At 41.4% G+C, this 22250-nt stretch overlaps 1 protein-coding gene across 1 annotated transcript in view; it reads right to left on the minus strand.

Annotated features, from left to right (window-relative positions):
- SORCS3 (sortilin related VPS10 domain containing receptor 3) overlaps positions 1 to 22250 on the minus strand; it is a 266055-nt gene that overhangs the window by 37644 nt on the left and 206161 nt on the right. The window contains exons 9-15 of the mRNA XM_041461143.1: positions 21248 to 21337; positions 19171 to 19350; positions 17256 to 17402; positions 16711 to 16813; positions 14272 to 14348; positions 14075 to 14166; positions 10996 to 11103 (exon numbers count right to left, since the gene is read on the minus strand). Of these exons, the coding sequence (XP_041317077.1) occupies positions 10996 to 11103; positions 14075 to 14166; positions 14272 to 14348; positions 16711 to 16813; positions 17256 to 17402; positions 19171 to 19350; positions 21248 to 21337 (797 nt within the window). The remainder of the gene's footprint in view (positions 1 to 10995; positions 11104 to 14074; positions 14167 to 14271; positions 14349 to 16710; positions 16814 to 17255; positions 17403 to 19170; positions 19351 to 21247; positions 21338 to 22250) is intronic.

Consider the following 22250-nt stretch of genomic DNA (forward strand, 5'->3'; position numbering starts at 1 on the left):
TTCAGCTGACCTAAATCTGTGCTTTTGTTCTGAGGATGTAGAAAGGAAGAAAGTCAAGTAAGATCACTATGTGATTTTAGTTAAAATCCCTCTTTATTTACATCTGTGCATCTAACAGGAAGTGCCAGAAGTAGATATTTAATGGGCAAGAAGTGCTATGAAACACAATCTGGAAGAATCACCTCCTGGCAGGAAAACAAGCATGTGTTGATCTGGGTTTTGGTTTGTTTTTTGGTTGGGTTCTTTTGTTTGTTTGTTTGAGGTTTTTTGTTTTTGTGGGGGTTTATTTTGTTTTGGTTTGTTTTTTTAAATTACTCTAGTCCCTGGAGAGGAAGATCTTCTCTCACTGAAACCAGAGCGAGTCCCAGATCTGGAGCAGTGAGTAGGAAATTCGCCACAACTGAAGGTGCTCATTCTCATTCTGATGTCCAGCAGAGGAGCACATGTTGCTACTGCTGCAATCTTAACAGATATTGTCTCACTCATAATTGCCTTGATTCCTTTGGGATTTTTTTCACCCACAAGCCAGACTACCCTGATCCCCCATTTCCTGGAAAATGGTAAGCCTATGCTAGAGTTGCTGGCTCAGTGAACACTTACAGAATGTCTTGGTACATAGATGTACCTCCTTAACTTATTGATATTTATAGCTTTTGAGTCAATGAAGGAAAATGCTGACAATTTCACACAAAAAAGAGGGCCTGTTATGAAATCTGGATCTGAATCCATCTCTGTGTAAGGAAGTAGCAGTAAAGTGAGACAAACTCCTGTGTGCAGGCTGAGCTGACTGGGCCAAAACCACACAAGCAGCAATGAACAGTTGCAAGTTGTGCTGGTGGAACCAGATTTTATGAATAGATGAACTATCTCTCCATGAATTAAACATAAATCATGAGTTTAGATAAAACCAAATGGGCTGTTAATCTCCCATTTTTTAAATCAGGATTTAGATAGAATTAGCATTAAAGGAGGTCACTAGTTACAAGGAAATTGGATAGAAAGGGACTGAGTCAAGGAAGTAGAACTTAATTGAACACACAAATCAGCAATTAGGGAGAGCAGGAGAGGGAGAGTTAAACTGTCTCATGCCTGGCAAGATGATGCAGGGAATAAGAGACTGGAAACAAAGGAAACATAAAAAATGAAAGATGACACTGGAAAGGCAGGCAATTGCCAACAAAAAACATTGTCTAATTTTTTTCCTAAACAATAAATATGGTTTCTAAGAGCCTCTTTGGAGCTTTTAATCCAGTTGTTTTTGGCTGACCTGTCAACTAGGAACAGTAGCCTGAGGGCAATGGGTGATGACTCAGGGCTGCTGGGTGTCTGTCTGTGGACCAAAATAAAGTAAGAAAAACAGCTGCTTTTTGCCTTTTTTTTTTCTAGAAAGAAGAGGTGCATTTTCTTCCAAATAAAACACACTATCCATTTGGATCTAGATTTTCAGTTGGTGCAAATTAGTTTAATTTAGACCATCTAAATAGACCATCTAATTTAGACCATCTAATTTAGACCCTCTCAGGTATAAGGCCTTGCACTGATGCTACTCAGAAGGAGAAAAAACAACAGGAGTAAAGCTATCAAAAATGTACCAACGCCAGACAGCAGCGTTCATCAGGACAAATTTGTTCAAGAAAATCTTGGCCTGTATTCGATTTCCCAAGGAGAAGGGTCACACAAGAATTTCACAGAATTTTTCCTGAAGATTAAACCTGAAGGATGTGGCTCATTTCCATTGAAACTGAATGTTATGACATCAAGGTTGCCCACAAGAAAGAAATTCAAAATGTTAGCCACGAGCAATCCATATTGAACTGGTCATGGAAAGCTGCACCACTGCCAGATTTCAGGTCAGGAGAGAGAGGAGATGGGGCAGGCAAAGAGTTTCTGTGAATTACAGACCAAAACCAAAACCTTGCAATAAAAATCCTACAGTACAATCATGGCAGATCATTTCCCTCAGCTCTGGAAAACAGTTCTGGTATTATTCATCAGTTCAATGGGCACTTCCTTTATAATGCTAGCAGAAGAGGAAAACCACTGCAAATGACATGGTACAGCATGATCTTTCAGTTAGCAAGTAATGCCAAGTGCAATTAGTATGTAATCTGCAGAACGTGTAATTACAAAGCAGCCCTACAGTTTGGACTCAATTTCCCCTTTAGCTGCACAAACCCTGCATAAGGCAATGGAGGAGACAGGGATTTTTGTTATTATTTTTTCAAATAGGAAGTGCTAAGAAAATAAGAACTTCCTGAATGACAAACCAAACCTTTTGAAATTTGGTCTCTAAAAAATTTATTACCAATGTTCTCAAACCACTTTACATGACAATTGCTTCAAAAGAAATCCCAGCAACATGAAAGAGAGTATGAGACACCTAGGAAGGGGGATGGGAAAGCATATTAATTTTTAATGCTGTTTTTCAGGAGAGTTCTTTCTCTTCGAAGCACTCATGCAAGACAACCAGTTTCTGACAGCCTTGAAACCTGAAGGTGCTGCCACTCTTTTCTAGAAAAGATACTGGCAGGTATCAGCAATGTGTTTCATCCCCTCATGGGTCTGGTCTCAACAGAGGCAGGTGCTGCTGCTTTGCCAGAAGCCAGATAACATAACACATCCAGTCATTTCAATCTTTCATCCTATGAATCAGCAGGTTTCCAACCAGAAATGTCCAATACAAGTGTGGAAGCCATTCCTTAGAATATGTAAGCTCCAAAAGCATGTGACAGGTGAAGCACAGTGATGAGCTTTGCCTGGATATCAAAGAAGGCTCAGAAGAGAAAGTTCTGGAGAGCTGCTTTCCAACACTCATTCAGTTCAGTGATCAAAAATCTGTCAGAGTGAACTCTGCAGCCAACCCACCACTGAGCCTTCAAGCTCCCAGAAAAGCTGGGGTGCTGTGCCACCCTTTTTCTTATGCAGGATTAGTGAGAGATTAAGTTGGGAAGGTGCTAAGGCAATGTAGTTTCTCAGTCCCTTGAGGGTTGGTGTGATCAGAGCACCAGAATATTTCACATCTTGCTCTCACAAAAAGGTAAAAGACTCAGGAATGTCTGGGTGCACAGCATCCTGCCCCTTCCTGGGCACCCTCCATCAGGCCTGAGTGCTTCATACAGCCCAGCGAGCCTGCAGGCAGGAGGACAGCACAGGACCAAGATCCATCTGTCCTTACTTAACAGCACAGGAAACAAAGCAAATAAGCCTCCAGATGAGAATATCTGGATTGTATTGCCATCAGGCAAATACAACTGCAAAACTTGCTCTTTTATCTAGGGAAAAGAAATCAACTATCAGCCTGCTGCTCATTCTGGCTCCTTTTGCAAGGGCTTCTTTCTTATATTCACTTCAGCAAATTCCAGTCTAACACAACTTCTCTAGTCCTCCTCCCTGCATATGCTCACCTCTCCATTCCCCTTGTCTGAGCATTATAGACATGACTGAGCATCTCCCACCCCCAAAGAAATGGGAAGAGCCTGCACAGTGGGATTCCCATGTGGGACTCTGGAGACCTGCATTGCTGCCAAGCTCTCCCAGTGACAGCCTGCTGAGTGCCTGACCACGAGCATGTCCTTTGTTCTCCCTCAACTTCCCTACTGGCAAAATACAACTGATGATGTTGACTATGTTAGCATACTATTTGATCTAGTGTCCATAAATAGCACTTGACTCCAGTGACAGTAATGTTTGCCCCAGAAAGTCAAAGATGGACAATACGTGCCACAGAGCACGATGCCTTCTCTGTGTGTTATGGCTTCTGCCAGGAATCTTCCAAGTACATGGTGCAACTGCTGGGAACTGGTCTTGGGTCACAGACATCCTTTTCCTAAAGCCAAATAAATCACACAGGGCTGTCTGAGAAAGATTACTCTAAGCAGATGTTCTCATCACCTGATTTGTCTTTCAGGTGCCACAGAAAGACCTCAGCTCACTCTGCAAGTATTAACAGCACAATCAATACTGTGCTTCTTATGGACTGTGTAGGTGAATTCATGCAGAGATCCAAAGGCTAAAAAACAGACTACTCCTCTGGCAGAGAGGGAGATGGGAGGAGGAAGTGACACTGATTAATCTTGGGGTCGTTAATAATGTTTTTAAGTCTTGAAAACAAAGATAATGATATGGATAATCAACCCTCTTACTCCAGGGTATAAACTGATCATCGGCTGGGATAAAATGGGAATTCCTATAACACACATTTTCTTGTCCATTGTAAAGTCAGTTGATGCCATTAGCAGATTGATCACTTTCTTGCAAAGTCCAAGCTATTCATTACTTCCAGAAGGTTTTGAAATTAAATCAGATGATACACGAATGCAGCTCACTATGGCAAATGCCAATATCCTCTCAATCATTTTGGTTTCTTTACTTAATAATTATACTTGGAATTTTTGTTCTCAGATCAAGTTCCAAATTTTACTTTTTTTTTTTTTCTGTGTGCAGTCATTATTTTAACAGATTCACTTTAATTTCACGGATTCTATTATGAAGAGTCCTTATATAGGTTTGTGCACTGCAGTCTGCACAGTCCCCTGAGTGAGGACAGAGAAACTGAATTCACAAGGACACATCAGAGCCTTGTAGGAAAATCCATAGCCAATAACAATACCAGCTGCACCACAAACAAATATTGCACTGAACAGAAGAAAAAAGGAAAACTGAAAAGTGAGATAAAACCACAGTAGGGACAACAATTAAAACCTAACAGTCTTTTCTAGCACCTAATGGTACCCATGCAATTTGGATAAACCAGGCTTTGAAATCTTCTCTCTGATCTTTAAAAAAGTCCACAGTTCTGGTAGCCCTGAGAGAATGCACAGGCTGGATGGAAAGCCTTGTCCCCAGAGGGAGTGAAGGTAAATAAGGACAAAGTTCAGAATTTTTCAGCACAACAGCTCCCTGTCTCATTTTTTTGCACTGGAAGCTGCAAGTTGGATTTAGCTTTCTAGAGAACTGGTGAAATCTTTCTTCCAGATTCTCTCTTTGCCAAATTTCTGTGTGGCTCAACAGCAGTCAAAGTTACAGAAGATCTATATTTTTTTCAGACAGTTTCTTCCTCTTTTCTCACAGAGTGAAGTGAAAAGAGGCCAGACAGATGTCAGGGAAATTTAAAGGCACCTGTAGGCCATGTGCATTGAGGAATACTGGCTCTTTTCTTCATGCACGTTGTACAAGAGCCTCAATTCCTTCTAGGAAAAACAACCTCATGGGGTTTTGCCATCCACTCACACTGTCTCTCATTTGCTGATATTGCTAAGCAGAGGTGCTGTGGAGGGCAAAGCCTGGCACCAGGGGGAGAACACAAGCTCCTCTGACCTCATCCCAGCAAAGGCACTATTTTCTATCACTGGTTTCACCTTAACTTTTCTCAGTACACCCACTCAGAGGTGGCAGACTCATGGCTCCCTACCCCTAGACAAAGGGGCAGAATGCTTCAAGGACACTTCGTCAGCTTGTAATTTTCTTTCCTGTATTAGCTTTTAATGTAACAAGAGTTGAGCAAAAGGCAGCAGATGTTTCCTTGCTTGAAGAGAAAAGATGATAATCACCTTATCAGAAAAAGACAGGAAAATTACTCCTGGCTCCCATCAACTTTGAACTCAGTGGGAGTTTGGACCCAGGAGCTCTTGTCCTTTTCTGATACTCAGTTTGCTGAATCTGTGCTGAGTGTGAATCAGAATCTGTCCATGTTGCCTTCACACCTGTGTCTGCTTTGCTGATGTCTTCCACAGGCCAGTCAGTTCTTCAGAATAAGAGTAACTCACGGAATTCCTGGCCAGAGGATAAGGTGGCTGCTAAAAACCTTTTCAAAGTATTTAGAGGGAAAGCTCTCAAAACTAGGAAAACTCACTAATGTCTTAGAAATACAAAGAATACCATGTTTGGCCAAAAAAGTTCCTTATTTGTAAATGTGAAAAGTATATAATGTAATCATATTTTTAGTGTAATTTAGTATAATATATATAGTTTTAGTGTCCTGTACTTGCCACTGTTGGAACATGGAACTGAAATAGAGGGAATTCTGTTCTGACACAGTGTGGCCTGTGCTCTTAATACTTTCTTTCTCACCTCAAACCTCCCTGGGCACCCATCTCAACTTTTCCAACATCTCTCAATTACTTATTCATTCTTCCTCACTCTTCTGCCACCCAGTGATGGATTGACAGTAATTTTATGGGTCTCCTGGAAAGAAAGAATTATTCCCACTCCATCTCTGGTGAAGCTGCATGGCCACACAAACAAGAAGGTGTTGGAAAGGCCAGGACTTGTACCCTATTCATTTACAACCAAGAACATTTTCTAACACACATAGCCAAGGGCAGCAGTCACAGCAGTGTTGACAGACCAACTTTCAGCTCACTGCAAATATTAATGCTCAATTATGCATACACACATATATAGAGATCATTAAGTTCATATGCATAGAACTACATACAAATTTATATACACAAGTGGGTGTGTCTACATAAATATTTATTTATCAGTACAGAGAAACTTAATGATCCCCATCTGTAAATGAGTGTCTGCACACATACACACATAATGAGTCTACTAAAACGATGCAGGGCTGTGAAGCAAAAAGGTTGTTCCTCTTAATATAGGTTTGGAGAGATGTTTAGCACAGGAGATGAAGTGGCAGGGGTAATAATTATGAGTCAGAGCTGGAACAACATAAAGCCCTTCTCTGGACCCATGACAACATATTGTCTCTGATTTGAATGGTACAAACTAGTTTGGATATATCACAACTGACTAGAAGGGGAATACAGTGTGATTCCTTTCCCCTGTTTGACAGCCTCAGACAAGTAACATGCTGTGCCTATGGCTTGTCAATCCAAAAATGTTAGATCTGACCCATCAGAACATGACATCATTAAAAGATACACTAGTTAACAGTGAGGGGTACAGTACAGAACTTAGAAACCTGTAGATTTCAAAAAGGCTAGCTCATTCTAGGCATTCATCTGAGAACATGCCTAAGCCACCACTCTCATGCATTTATTTTCCTAGAGGACTCTGTGTTCTGCAGCCTTTTCTCCCAGACCTGCACCAAGCAGCACAATGTGCTTTGGTACAAAGTTCTGCACTAAAGGAGCTGAACTGACTCTCTTGTCAGATGAGAGAAGTGTCAAAGCAACAATAAAAGGAACTGCAGAAGATGATCAGCCAGGACTGGAGGAAGGACAGTGGATTTACTTTGGTTAGGCAGACCAAAGCCTAACCTTTACTTTTTTCAAGGCAGACCAGCTCACACAGTCTCATGATACCTTCCTGTGCATCACAAAACTACATTCTTAATTGAGCCCCCCCCCCCCCCCCCCCCAGCTTGTAAACAAATAATTAATTCTTGCAGCATTATACCCATGCAAATTACCGATGTTACCATACTGACAAGTTTTTTATGACTGTTTAGGACAAGCATACACAGCACAAAGCACAGATTATTCAAAAAGCCTAGGATACTCATAAAATAAAGACAGATATGGAAAAAACTCACTTAATAGCTATGAAGTGGTACAAAATTGTGTGCTAAAAGGCTTGCTCCTTTCAACAGCCCAGAGAGCCTCTCACAGCATGTGGCACAAAATAAAGGTTGGGAAAGTCATTCTACTGATATATTGATTTTAATAAAATAGTATTATGAAAATATTGTTAATAATGCAATATTTTAATAATAGTTGGAGTATAATGACTGTGTATGCACATTCCCCTCAGAATATTACTTTTTTTAAATAGTTGAAAACAGACCACTTTGATGCAAATCTATGGAAGAAATTTTTTCTAACAGGAATCAGCTGAGACCACTAGATGAAGTATTCTGCATTTGCAGGGATGAGAGACAAACTTTTAAAAGCCACTAACCTACCCAGTTTGGCAGCACACAAATAGGACCACAGCCTTGGTCTCTCTGCCTCAGTGCTGCTTCAAGTCTAAGAGTTCCCACTGACCCTATGATCATTTTGGCTTTGGGATGCAAATCTGTTTTGCTCCTCTCTTCAGCTTCTTGAAATCGTTGGGGTTTCTATCCCCAAACACGAATACCATGTACCTTCAAATTACCATGTGTAATCTTGGTTCAGGGGGTGGCAAGTAGTAATGGAAAGACATTGATTTCTTCTCAGCCAAAGCTTACACAAGCTCAGCATCACCCTACACTGCCCTTATAGATGAGTTCATTAAAATTCTCATTGGGAGAAGCACCTAAATGGTTTGCATAGAGCTTTATAAATGGGCTCTTTCCTCCTCAGTTCCTTTCATGCTGTGGATAGAAATTTCTCAAAACATTCATTGCAAGTGTCATGTGAAATTTCTTTGTATGGCTTTTAAAGACTATTAAGAATGGTTTTTAAAACTGCTAATGATGACAGTTATAATAAAGGCAATAACAATAGCAATGGCAACAATAATGGTAAAATGCCTGCAAAGATTTCAAAATAAAAATTTCTCAACAAACCTAGTACACAATATTCAGGAAGATAACTCACTTCCTACATTCTCCACCAGAAGACTACAGAGATATAAATAACAATAACCTTAGATTTATAATGCATTTTTCATCTCAAAAGAAAACTGCATTGATTTATAAAGCAAATGGCCTAAATCGACAGCAAGTTGCAACTGATTAGCTCCACTGATTTCAGTGAAGGTGCTGATGTGCAGATTTATGCGAGTTCAGATCTATCTCTCTGCATATGTGTGCATGTGTCTGCACGTGTGTGCAGCTGGAAACTGACACACGTTGCACAAAGAATTTCACAGAAAAACACCATATTAAACAACACAGAAAGTTACACATTGTCATTGCATTTGCAGAAAAAATACTCAGAGCGAAGAGAACTGCAGGTTCTAATCTTTAGCTGGGAATTGGCATATGTGTTTTCCCAACAGGAGGCTCACAGCAGTCTCCTGAAAAGTCTCACATATCATATGCTGTTGAGTTTTGCTCTTTGCAAAAACAGGGCAATGTTTGCTGATAGAAAGGCAAGAGATGCACAGATATATTCTTCTACAAAACAAAGACCTTGCTTTTTTGAAAAAAAAAAAAAAAAAAGAAAAAAAAAAAAAAAGAAAGAAAGTCAAAGCCAAGGCATTGTTTTGGAAAAAAGGAAAAGTGAGCAATGCCACCAGAAGTGACACCACCTCTACTCTGATAAAATCTCAGTAGCTGTCTGTGACAGACACAGAGGCTGCCTTGTTGTGCTCCAGCACTGTTTGGGAATAAAGCAGAGTGCTGCTGTGTAAAGCATAACCATAATTACTTAGCCTGTCCTTCCTAAGACAGTTTATCACAGGGGATATGGATGTGCTGTATGGGAGTCACCTATGCTTTCCTGAGGCCTCCAAGGCTACAACCAAACATTTCTTCTGCCATGGCATAGATGGTACAGAAGCCAGTTCAAATGATCATTTGTTAGGAGAGTAAAATATGATTTTCCCCCAGCTCCTCTCTTGCAGCTGAGCTCAACTTCAAGTATAGGCACATGGTCACTTCTGTTTGTGTAAAGCTGGCGTAGAGCTGGTTTTGAAAGGCATAACAACACAAATCATGCAAAACAGTTGGAATACATTCAAATCAGTAGCAGAAATATCTAAGACACACAGCTATTACCCTGTCCCAACTTCCTCAGAAACTGATGGCACTCAGTTTCTCACTACCTGTGACACCAGCAGTGAGTTCCACCCACGCATTTATGCCATATAAGTATGCAGATGGACTGAAGCCTAGAAGCAAATAAACTTGACCTGTTTTCTCTTTTAAACTTGATCTCTTTTCTCTTGCAAGCAGTGAAAATGTGCAGCAACTCCAAGTGCAGATGCAGAAAAGCAGATTGACTGCAAGATGAAATTTATAATCAAATCAATGTCCTGCCCCTGAACTGGAGTGGTGCAACAGTGTGATCTGATGTGATTAACCAAAGCCACTTTTTCATGCCACTGTAAGTATGCTTCACAGGCATGCCTCAGTCTAAGGTATCTTAGCTACCTTGCTTTCTGATGTTTTTCAGAAAGCTGTTTCATCCAGTTCAAAGAAGCACAGGTAAGAAGGCATTTCTGAAACCAATGCAGGCAGTGCATCTTGTCCTTGCTTTGTTCAGAACCCCAGAGCACAGTGCTCTGATCTGCTTTGTGCAAGAGGTCAGATGACTACTTAAAGATGCCTTTGAACTTAAAAACTTCCCTTACCTGGTTGTTAAAACACAAATCCTGGCCTGTTCTTGAGCCAACATCACTCCACTGGTTCCACCAGCCTTACCCAGTGCTTCAGCACTTCTGGGAGGAGGAAGGTCCCAGCATCATCAGTGCCAGCCCAGGCTCTTCCTTCCATGGGATGGGTGAGCCATAGCATACTACACCTCAGAACAGGAAGGTTATTCTGAGCTCAGTTCTGCATACGCACAATGAGAACACTTTTATCTTGAGCTAAAACTGGATGTACGGCCCACAATACAAGCAACAAGGTTGGGGGACATTCATACCCACCAGCAATATCAAAAGACAGCTATGTTGCACAAGTGGAGCAAGCACAGAACTGGCATGAGGTACAGTCATACAGATCTCTGACTTCTGAAGAGCACTGCAGTCCCTGGGCCTTCACAACCAAGGAATGCAATCTCACCAGTAATTATGAGAAAGGACCTCTGGTTGTCACTAGATGGAACCTGACCAAGGCTGCACCACTCTCCAGAGAAGTAGATCTGTCTATGGCTCTGTGTGAACTCCCAGGCCACAGCTTGGGACCATCTCTCCTTGCTATAGCCCCTGTCACTGCTGGAAAGAGCTTGGCTCCAGTGTCTATTTGCCACATGATGCAAGAACATGCCAGCCAGGCCTTTGTCCACCAGCAAAACCCATAAAACAGCACCATGCCTTCATGAAACACTGCATGTGCAGCTACACAATGCTGCACTGCACATCATGAGGTTACCATGAGCTTGGGGATCTCTATGCACCCCTTCTGCCATCACAATTTAAAACTGGAGCTGCTATACTTACGTCATTATCTGGGTCTCTATGCCAGGGTCTACAAGGGATCCATCCACAAAAAGTGGTGTTGATGTGAAACTGTATTTAATCCAGGATCTTCCCTCATCAAAACTCACCCTGGGATAGAAGCAGACAACATTTATACACATAAAAAGACTTACTCTAGAGAAAATGCAGCAATTAAATGTTGGCTAAGGTCTGCAAGCTCTGGCAGCTGGATTTACAGACAAGCACCAATCTTTGCCATTTCCCAGCCCACTAAATTCATGCTCTTGATGTACTTCGAAAGATCAAAGCTTTAGAAAGCATAAACACTGGCAATAAGGACACGTATATACTTTATGCAGCTGCACATCAGACCTCAAGGGATCAAGAGGCTTTGCCAAGACCTGTTTCTGGGTCTAGCACCTGGCATGAAGGACCACTCAGAGCACAAGCAACTCTGGCCTGAATGCATAAAAATTGCTTTCACCACCACAGGACATTTTGACCCATCCATGTACCAATGCCATATGGCATTAGCTACAATCTCCCTAGCCCTATGAGTACTTAAAGGCAAATGTAGCTTATTTGTGGGAGTGAGGAGTGTTGAATGTGTGGGCACACACGGGCATCTGAGTACCTGGATCTGTCTGGGAGGCTCTTGGTGGACACTGAATCTCCCCTGCTCCAAGTATGTAGGACAGTATCTGACACACCACCAAAGGACCAGGAGGCCACTATAGTGTGTATTATAAACCATGGGTTACACAAACCTCAGATCTCTGGTGTGGAAAGCCAAGACTGGCAGTCACCATTCCCTAACTCTCGACCCCTCACGTCACTTAACAAGACACCTTCACCTGTCTCAGAATGCACCTGTGCAAGAATAGGAACACAGAACTCTGGGAGCACAACAGCACACAGAAAGATTATCTGCCCTAAATCTATTTATTTAAATGTATGTATCTTCCCATACACCTGTGCATTTGTATGCGTTCTGCTTGCATGCTTATCTCTCCAAATAGCATTTCAACTTCTGGGGAACAGCATGCTTCATTAGCTTAGCTAAAGTTCTCTCAGCTTTTCAATTATCCACCCCTCTTTTCTCCAGCATGAAACTTACTGTACAATGTCTCAGCCTGAGAACTAATAGATTTACATGTACCCTTTAATCTATTCCATTCCTGCCCATAAAACAGGTGCCTACTGAAGCAATATGAAGCAAATTCCAAAGCCCCTAAGGGTACAATTTTGAAGGAAACCTGTTGGAGCTTATTGATAACAAATCTAAATCACTACTCATTTAATAGAGTGGGTGGGGCACTCAGAACTGTACACACCATTTCAGAAGACTTATTGTAAAAGGAGAGCATCTGAAAGGAACCTCTGCAAACAAAGGTGAACTGAGCTGTCGGCTCCTATGAAAAGTCAGCCTGTGACCAAATCTTTCCCAATATGTAAGTACAGGCACTTGTAGTAGCATGCTTTTTTTGTCCAAAGAGCCTTCACAATTAAAAACACAATTAAAACAGTTCACCTGGCTTGAATAATGCAGTAACAAATGGTTAATATGTGACTTGCAGCTTTTTCCGTGAGGGGCTCACCTTTCACTCTTCCAGAGCTCAACTTGCTGCAGTCTGATGCACTCACTGCTAGTGGCAACCACCCTTGGCTAACTCAAACTTCCCCTTGCTTGATTCATCCTTGGTTTAGTCTAAAGACTGGGACATGGTCCTGATGTCCTCTTTCCTGAGAGCACTTTAATCATAGCCATGACAACTGAGGTACCCATCAGAGGCTTCCAGTCACACCCCAACACATTCACAGCACAGACTGGAGTCTGCAGCTCATCCTTAGGAGTCTGCTCTGTTACTGCTCTCCTTTGTATGTCCAGTTATGGAGCCAATACATCCCGTGGTTAACAGTCCACTATCGCTCTGTGACTAAAACAGTAATTTCTTTGCTCCAGGTAGCACAAGAATGGGCTCAAATGCAATATATTCAAACTTTTATAGAAATCTATGTTGCATTCATCCCAGAGTTGTCTGTCAGGTCAGAAACAAAGTCCAGAAGCTTTTTATATTGAAAAAGTAAATGTTAATGTTTTCAGAGCTTGTAAATGGGTGTCTTGAGGTGTCCAGATTTGGAATGACTGCAATTTCACTGGAGGATTTTGTACAATAATGACTCAGGTAGAGGAGACCTTAACACCTCATCACTGCTGCCAAAAACCATTGCTTTCTCCTTCTATTTGACTGAAGACCACATTTCCTGCTCTGCATGCAAAGTAACAGACATGTGCTTAGCACCATCAAGCTGAGAGACAACCCAGTATTGTACACAGGAATGCATCTTGTCTCTGAAATCTATTTCTAACTAATTCACTTCTAAACAACATTAGCAGCTGGGTGGGTCAGCCCATTAGATATGCCCCTCTTTCAATCAAGCCCTGAGACTGAAGGTGGTACTAACACAGCCATTTTCTGTAAACAGTGTTAGTTGTGAATTTCAGAATGTGTAACTGGTGCAGGAGTCAGAGGGGCAAGAGCTAAGAAGAGGATAATTTTGAGTGGTATCTTTAGTGCTTAGGCTGTTATAACCCATTTATAGCAAAACAGTGTCTTCAACTGAGAAATCATTTTGCCCTATATCACCTCCAACTCTAATCAGTTGCCACCACAGTATCTCTGGAAACTGATAGTCAAATACTAGAGGGGTTAGCAACATATCTCTGTTGTCATTATCTACACCTACTGCCCTCTCCTCTCCCTCCCTTTATCTGTCTTACCAGATTAACGTTAAATTCTGTAAACAAAATGTAGAAACGAGAAACACATCCTCTCAGAAATACCTGAAGCCTAAAGGATGACTTAGTATATGTGTGTCTGTAGGAAAGAAACCCCCACTGGAGGCTCACAGTACATTACCAGTGCAAAGAGAATTCATAACATAGGTGATTATGTATGGAGCCATTATATTTATAAAATGGTGCAATAATCACTATACTCATCAATAAAAACAAAATGGTGGTAAAACACAGATAAGAATGACTTCACCTCTCATTCTACAGACACTGGCACTCTCTCAAAGTAACAAGTTCCCTTACCACATGTGCCGGATGGGCACTGACGTGTGTTTCATGGCCACTAGTGCCCCTCCCCAGTCCAGAAACCAAACGTTGTATTCCTCCTCAAAGATCTGCAAACAAAGGAAGTACTGTATGAGTGCTCCACTCCGCTGGGAAGTGAAGAGTCAGAAGAATAGCAAAAGGCTCTGTGCTTTCTTTTGCTGTGCAGAACATACCTGTCTCCAGGAATTGCCACCATCAGAAGAGATGAACACGCCAACATCCGTGTAGGAAAGTTCAGAGCCAATATTGCCTGCAACACAAGTGTCGGACATTATTCTGTGGATGAACATGCTAATGAAAATGTTAATTAAATTTCTGACATTTAATGCTGGAAAATTAGAAATTAAAATAGGTTGACACTCTCCTGTTACCATCACAGAATTCAACTAACCACATTATTGTGTCAATGCTGGTTCAAAAAAGTTCTGGCTCTGGGAGGCATTGCAACTCAAGAAGGGTGTTTTCATCAGTGCTCAGAATATAGGAAATGTTATTCTGTCCATCTACTTAATTTTCTTCCCTGACACCAGCAAGTTGGTGTCTGGAAGACCAGTTTGGTCTTCCAAACACCAACTGTTTTAGATGAGGCTGTAAAGAAAACCTGATGTGGGCAGCCACAGAGAAGGTCAGTCTATAGGGACATCCAGGTTCAAGAGTATAAATCTACCGTTTCAGTTCAAACATCTTCTTAGCCCAGTATCTTATCATGAGTGAAAGTTCTCAAGAATTAGACACTGATTTAAAGGTAGCAGTGTAAGTTCTGTATCATTATATTTTAAACACCAAAATGGAAACTCCAAATTTTCAAACATGGATTTACAGATGGAGGCACAGAAAGGGAGTAAAAAGGCAAGAATTTGGTTGTTATCACTTCATTCTGTTTTTCTGTGCAAAGATGTTCCATTATTTCCTTCATTCTCTTCCTCTACTTTCAGCTGCATGCATTTAAACCTCACAAAATGTAACTCCCAAACAAGTCAAGAGGATTTATCAGCTGTACAATTAGATAAAAAAACATAATTCTTCCATTTGCAGGAATCTAACCTCTGTCCTGTACCAAGTGTCCAACTTTCCAGTCATTGCTGGAAATGTCTCACTGTAAATGAAGTGTTTGAGCAGCCAACACTTGTGAGAAAAAATTGCAAAGCTTGTACTTGAATGCATTCAGCAACATGGTGAGATGCTCCTGCTGTTGTGAAACTGGTTAGTGGAAACAGATGTGTATATTCCCAACAGGTAAGGTTTTTTCATCTACAAAGCAGTAAGGCAGAAATTATATTCCGCCTTTTAAAGGTTAATTGTTAGACTGGGAAAGCATTCATCCCATGCACTGGCAGTTTGAACAGAACATAATTTACTAACAATTTAGATCAATGCTAGAATCTCACAGTCCTGCTGCCTCTATTTGCTTCCTAAAAGGTTAAAAAAAAAAAGCTTTTGTAATTACAACATCATGAGTTAGGCTTGTTCCTAAGCACCCATCTAGCAAGTGCAACCTGCCAGGAGTGATGACTCCACTTGGCTATGCATGGGGATATCTGGAGGTTTGAACCAAATTATCTCACTTCATTTGGCCTGGATCAGTGAACTGGAAATCTCATGGCGTCTCCCTTGTTGAGATATAAACGTCATGAAGGGAACCCGTCTCTGGTTCTGCCTTATTCTGGCAGCACAGAAGGACATGAGAATGAAAATGGTTGGAGGAAATAGTGTAAATTCATGCAGACAGTATGTTAACTGCCCACACTTGCAGGCCACTGCTATGCTGAACAGGACCAAGGAGATAAACTGAGCCTCAGAAAGAACAGTTAAGCAATTCAGACATATTTGAGTGTAGGTAGGAGGCTCTCTTTGAAAAGACAGAACTGCCTCCATGGCTCAGAGTCCAGCTTGCAATAGTACCAGCCATTCAGGAAGCATTTTGTTAGCCAGCAGCTCCCACAGAGCTGAGGGTGGCTGGTACCCCCATCCATCCCGTGGATTAATTACAGTGGCTCTGCCACTGCCACCATGAAGTACTGTAGGAGGTTTTCATTTAAACAACACAACCTGCCAAAGCACTATTTTGCAGAACATCCCACAACACCAATGGCCCGTGCAGTGTTGATTAAATGCTGCTTGTCTTGCAGCAGTACAGAGTTAAAAGTAGGTGCCATGCAGAAGACAGGCACCCAGGAAGCCCAGGGTTCACCTGACAGACTTTGTGACAACTCTGTGCTTGCTACTCAAAAGGTGGGACATATTGACACCTCCTAGGAGTGCAGCCCTTGGGTACTATTCTCCTTCAGAGCACCTGCAGCAAGCAGGTAGACATGTCCATCAGTGGTTGTAACAACACGAGAGGACCTAGTAATGCCGCTGGGTAATGGTACCTTGAAACCGTGGGCTTACATCTGCAAATGGGTTATTATAGAGCAACAAATATCTGAAATCTTTTCTGAACTTGCGGCCATATGCCTTCTCCTAGCCCAAAGCAAATGGGAGTTAATGTGAATTAGCTCAGCACTTGCTTAAGCAGAGCTGAAAGGTTTTACACCAATGGGGAATACCTCATATACTCTCAGGCTCCCAGGGAGGTATGGGTGAGCAATGAGAAGCACTTATGTTCTTACCTGTGGCCACCAGCAGCCCAGGAGCTGTCTCTTTGCTGGAAATGCTCCCTGAAGTATACGGATTCTCTGAGAGTTGCAGGCGCAAGTGCAGTGAGCAAAAGGGCTGTTGGCAGAAAATAAACAAAAGGCAGAAGCTTTAATATTCATCAAATTAAATATCAGAGGAACCCTTGGTGACTGCACACAAATGCTCTGATCCCTCTGAAAATGACTTCTTTGCTCTTAGCTCACATAGGTCATGTGCTCCTTTGATGGATAAGCAGGAACTCTGCACTACAAACAAGCATGTCTGCCCTTATTTTGACAACAATCTGACTTAGAGCACTCTTCCCCAGCAACTTTCTTATTCTGACTTGAATTCTATTAAATACATCAAGAAAGATAGTCAGAATTTGCCCTCAAAACCTATGAAGCTACAGATAAAGAAATTTACTGAATTCATTTAACACACAGAAGGTCAAGAGGAAAAAACACAGTTAGCCTAGTGACTACAATAAGCAGCTCTGAAGGAGTCAGTTGTGCCTTGGAAAAGATCTGCCACTCACCAGCTGGCAAAGTACAGGATCCCCTCTTAGATCAGTTTCTGGTGCCTGCAGCAAACGCCAGTCTCTGCCCTTGTTGTAGGTAATGAAAGTCTTGATTTGGTCATCCACCTTCCTGTTAGCCAGGAATATGCCTTTGATCCCTGCTACCTAGGAAAAAGGGAGAGAAGTGAAAAAAAATACGTCGGAAGAACAGGCCAAAAGCAATGTCCATCTGAGCACTCGCAGGAGTGGAAGGTCTCTGTAAAAGCAAGGAAGGCATCTCAATCAATCTTAGAACACCAAATGGCACTAAAGGTATATTTTGCAAAGCTGAAAGGTCTTACGTGGTTTCTCTCTTTGGAAGAGAAAGACAAGGATGGTAACAAAGCAAATCCCTAGGAAACAGCCCACTTTTGCATTTCATTGAGTTGTTGCAGATAGGCTGATGATGGGCTTGATGATGGGCATGCTACACCTTCACACTTGAGCTCTGTGAGCTTGAGGATGGGGTCTGCCCCACTGCCTCCACAGACTGCCAAAACAGGGGAGACAGAAGATCACATCAGAAGCAGTGTGGGATCCTTCTGTGTACCAGAAAAAAAAAATCAATACAAAAGATGGGAATCCTGAACATGCTGTGACACTGATGTTTTGCAAACTTGATTTTTTCACTTTCCTTCCACATCCAAATTCTGACAAATCAAGCCAGTTGTTTCAAATATTTTGATTTTTGTCAGCAGAGCCCATTCCAGCAGAATATGGTCCTGTCAAAACATCCCCAAGAAGATTTCATGTTGAGTCTGGTTTCTGTTGCACAGCTGTGAAAGTGAGACAGGAAGAAGAAATTTTCTGCAAATCCGCAACTTCCTGGCAACTGTCAGGATGCAAATCCTTCTACTCTGAAGCCCCTGGAGTGATACTACTCTTTAAATGACTCTGTAAAAATTTATTAGCATTTAACAGTGAAAAGTCAGTGATATACCACTGGGGAGTACACAGGTTTGCCCAGGAATGTGAGACAATGCATGTTAATTTTAGCTGGTTCATCACAGAGAAGAAATATACCTTTTCAGAGGCAGAAAAATATATTTAACCAGGTGAAGAAAAAACATAAACCCTGTGCTTCATACTAATCAATGTGTTATTTGTGAATTTTCCCTCATTGACTAAACCACCTGGATTTTTATAAATAATTGATTATGTTGTTAAATGAGTATTATTCTGGCTGAAATAAGAAAATGTACAGTCGTAACCTCTCTCTGCATGCAGCTGCAAGAACATTTCTGTGTGTAACAGTAGTAATCAGCCTGCAACCATTTCTATTAGTATTACTGATTAGTTGTTTGCTGCTGGCAAAGCAGTGAGCCCTGGATCTCAGCAAATCTTCCATCCAACAAGTAATAACACACCAAAACCAGAATGCTCTGAGGAAACCAGGAACTGGAACAGCTCTGAATGCACTGCTGCTGGCCAAGGCTGACAGGTTAGAAGACAGTTTGGGGTAGAAGTTATCCAACTGTCATCTATGGGCAAGTGGCACCTACAAATTTTTGGTTATAGCTCACAAACTGTTCAGTGCTCATGAAGGTGCAGTCCAGATTCCCCACCTGTGAGCAGGCGTCTCTAGATGCCCAAAGGGGAAAAACATGTATGTTTAGTCTTTCTATGGATATCCACATTAGGATGAGAAGGATAATGGTTTTCCCTTTTGGAAATGACACATAGCTAACCAGTCATTGACTTGAACCCAACCAGTTGTTGCACCTACAGCAGAATAACTGCTATACCCACATGAGTCAACTCAGCATCAAATCCAGGAAATGCCTCAGGGCTGATCCTAAAACAAATGAAAATCCTGGGGGGCTGGTAAGAAATTTGCACTTGCTTGAACTAGCAGGCCACTGCTGCTCTTTGTAGGGTGACCTTTACTGCATACCTCATAAAGGTCAATGACAATATTCCCCTCCAGTCCTCGGCTGCTTTTCACATTTTCCAAGGCCAGGGTGAAGTAGATCCCTCGGGTGTCCGAGATGTACAGGTTATAGGTGTCATTCTGGTTCCACTCTTGAACAGCTGCAAAGACCTGATTCTCGTCTGTGCTGATAATATGCATGTCCTGTTAAAAGAAGACAAAAGGCCTGTTACTGAGGATCTCTGTATTTCTTTGCCCTTCGGGACATGTAGTAATTACCATGAATTATGAAAGAATGGAGATGGAGCATGAATTATAGGTATGTTTAACAACTTTCTGTTAGAGCAAGCCAATAAATTACCAGCATTGTGACTTTTCTGCATTTCACTTTTTAAATAATCACCAGCTGGGTGAAGGGTTTTTGCTTTCTTCATTTTTGGTACCTTCAAGGAATTTCATCCAGTTTCATTTTTTATTTATAAATTTGTAAGTCGGTTTTATTACTCATGGAAGATTCACAGCCTTGGAGACTGGAGTCTTCATAGTCACTAAGCATTATATGGCACCAGGCTAAAAGCAATGATAATTTTCATTCACATGCTGAAACAATGGGTTTGCGCTTCCAACTGGCAAGGGATGATTTCAAAAAACCTTGGAGTTCACATTTATTTGAAGGTGAGGTAGAGATATCAGTTTGAGCTGCTGCTGATAGTGATTTTTATTAACACACTTTCTATTGACAGTTTATCTGAGATAATTATCCCACAATATAGAGGCTATAAAATAATCCACCCACTAACCTTTGTTGGATTTCTGCCGCTGACCAAGATACAAAAAAGTCTAACAAGGGTTTCCCCATTTAGTTTTAATATCAAAGAAATTTGACAGTGCATTTTCTTGGTATTATTTTCAAACAGGTTCATGGAAATTACTTTCAGGGTGGTGATGAGTATTGAAGCACTTCATCCTTGCTACCATTGTGGAACAAACTGACATAGGCTCAGGTTCAGGTTCAGCTAGAAGCAAAATGACTGTGGTTATACGAGACTCCATTTATCTATTTGTATCTATTTAAACTTTCTCTAGAGGCCAAGAGGCCTTGATTAATTTCTTGCACTGTTTCTGCATCAAGAAATCATAATTCTGGAAGTCTCCCAAAGGATGGAGTGACCTGATTTCAGGAAAGAATATCTGGAGGAAGATCAGCTCAATATCCTCATCCTGCCTAGGAGGCATCTTAATCTTTTGTGTGAGGTATCTAGATGAAAAGTTAGGATTTATTAAATGGGGCTATTTCTAATAGACCTAACATATCCTATCAGCATGAGATGGGGAGAAAAAACATTTGAGGGCCTAATTCTATCCCAGTGAGTACAATCAGTGAGAGATTTGCCATTTCCCTCAACAAAGGAAGACTAAATCAGGAGGTTTGTTCTTGCCCAGCAGCTGTAATTCCTTAAAGATTAAGAAGGTACCCAACCTATTCCAGCAGTGTGAAAATAAAGCAAAATGCCCAATGATTTCAATCTGTTTTTACCAGTTACAGCGTGGAAATATTGCATTACCCTGGTGCCAACCTCACATACGTACAACTCCAGCAGAGTTCATTAATCTGCACATGACAGATAGTTATTACTGTACAGCAAAAATATTCTAGTAACTAAGGGCAGCATAAACAGTCCTCCTTTACATGGCTCCAGGACTTTTCCATGACACCTAGCCTTAAAGTTCTTCTGATCTTTAAATTACAAAAGTACCTCTGATTTTATAGCATGCAGCAATTCTAAATGAGGGCCACCAACAAATCTGTATTATAGCAGGTCATTTTCCTAGTCCTGATGGCAACAATATTTTTGATACAAAGATAATAATTTGCCTTCTTAGCCATCTCAGGAGCTGATGGCTCATATTCAGCTGCTGCCAACCAACACCCCCAAGTCCTTTTCCACTGAGCCATTTTCTAATCACTGTGTCCCCAACCTGTAGCACCGTGTGGGGTTGTTGTGATCCAAGAGAAGGACCTGGCACTTCACCTTATGGAACCTCACATATTTGGCTTCCCAAGATATTACATATCCACGCTCACACATGGTGGACTCACCTTAGGAAGGGAGTATTTGGGTAATTTGATCTGTGCAAAAGGTTCCCGTCTGTATGACACATAGTAAGTTGCTCTTCCACCAGTTGTCACCTATGGAAACACCAAAGAAAGTCAGTGATGACCCTTCTGAGACACTCTGCAATGACACCTCTAGAAGTGCTTGACAAACTGTCTTTCAGGTATATTTTCTATGACGGGCACAGCTGTCCCTAAAGGCATCTGGCTAACTCCAAAGAAATCACAAACCTGAGAGGGATGAAGAATTATTTAAACTGTACTATTGAACTTTCCATTTTGTCTCTTATGATTCAAATCCAGTTTGATTTTTAACATCTCAGGAAAAAAGTGCTGAGTGGGAGGAAAAGAAGGATCTGGTTTCATCACATGGTCCAGCTCAGTTACCTTGGGCAAGTAATTTAAAGTCTCTGTGCTTCTGTTCTTCCCCTGTAAGTAGAAGATAATCCCCCTTTGCTGCTTCTCCGCCTTGTCTTCACTGTAAGTCCCTTGAGGCCAGGATTGTCTTCCAACAACCTTTTACAGTGACTAGCAGCAGAGATCCACACTAGCACCATTTACTGCTAACTGCAAATGTGCTCTTGGAAAGCTGGAGCTAAGCTCTTAGATGCCCTTTGTCACTACGAAACTGGTTTCTCTGAAATTATATTCTCTGAAAACGGATGTGCGTGGGGGGAACTGATAGACATCCAAATCTGCAGTTTTATGAAGTGAATGAACTAAAGCCTATGCAAAAATGCCATGCATCAGTGAGATCTAACAGAGATAATTTGTAAAATATGGGCTCTAAAACCTCTCAAGAGTCACTTACTCTTGCTGTAGGTGTTCTTTCTGGCACCATCTCAGACCTGGCTAAAACAAGGCTTACATCAGTGAATTTCCTACATTCTGATGGTTTGGCAGTCTTGCAGGTTTTAAGATAAAGCAATGCACAAAGCATTTGTCTATTGTATGGAATATCACTCACTGGCATCTTAAGTTTTAAATA

The sequence above is a fragment of the Pyrgilauda ruficollis genome, unplaced genomic scaffold (assembly GCF_017590135.1).
Source record: "Pyrgilauda ruficollis isolate IOZ18807 unplaced genomic scaffold, ASM1759013v1 scaffold15, whole genome shotgun sequence".
Classification (NCBI taxonomy): Eukaryota; Metazoa; Chordata; class Aves; order Passeriformes; family Passeridae; genus Pyrgilauda; species Pyrgilauda ruficollis.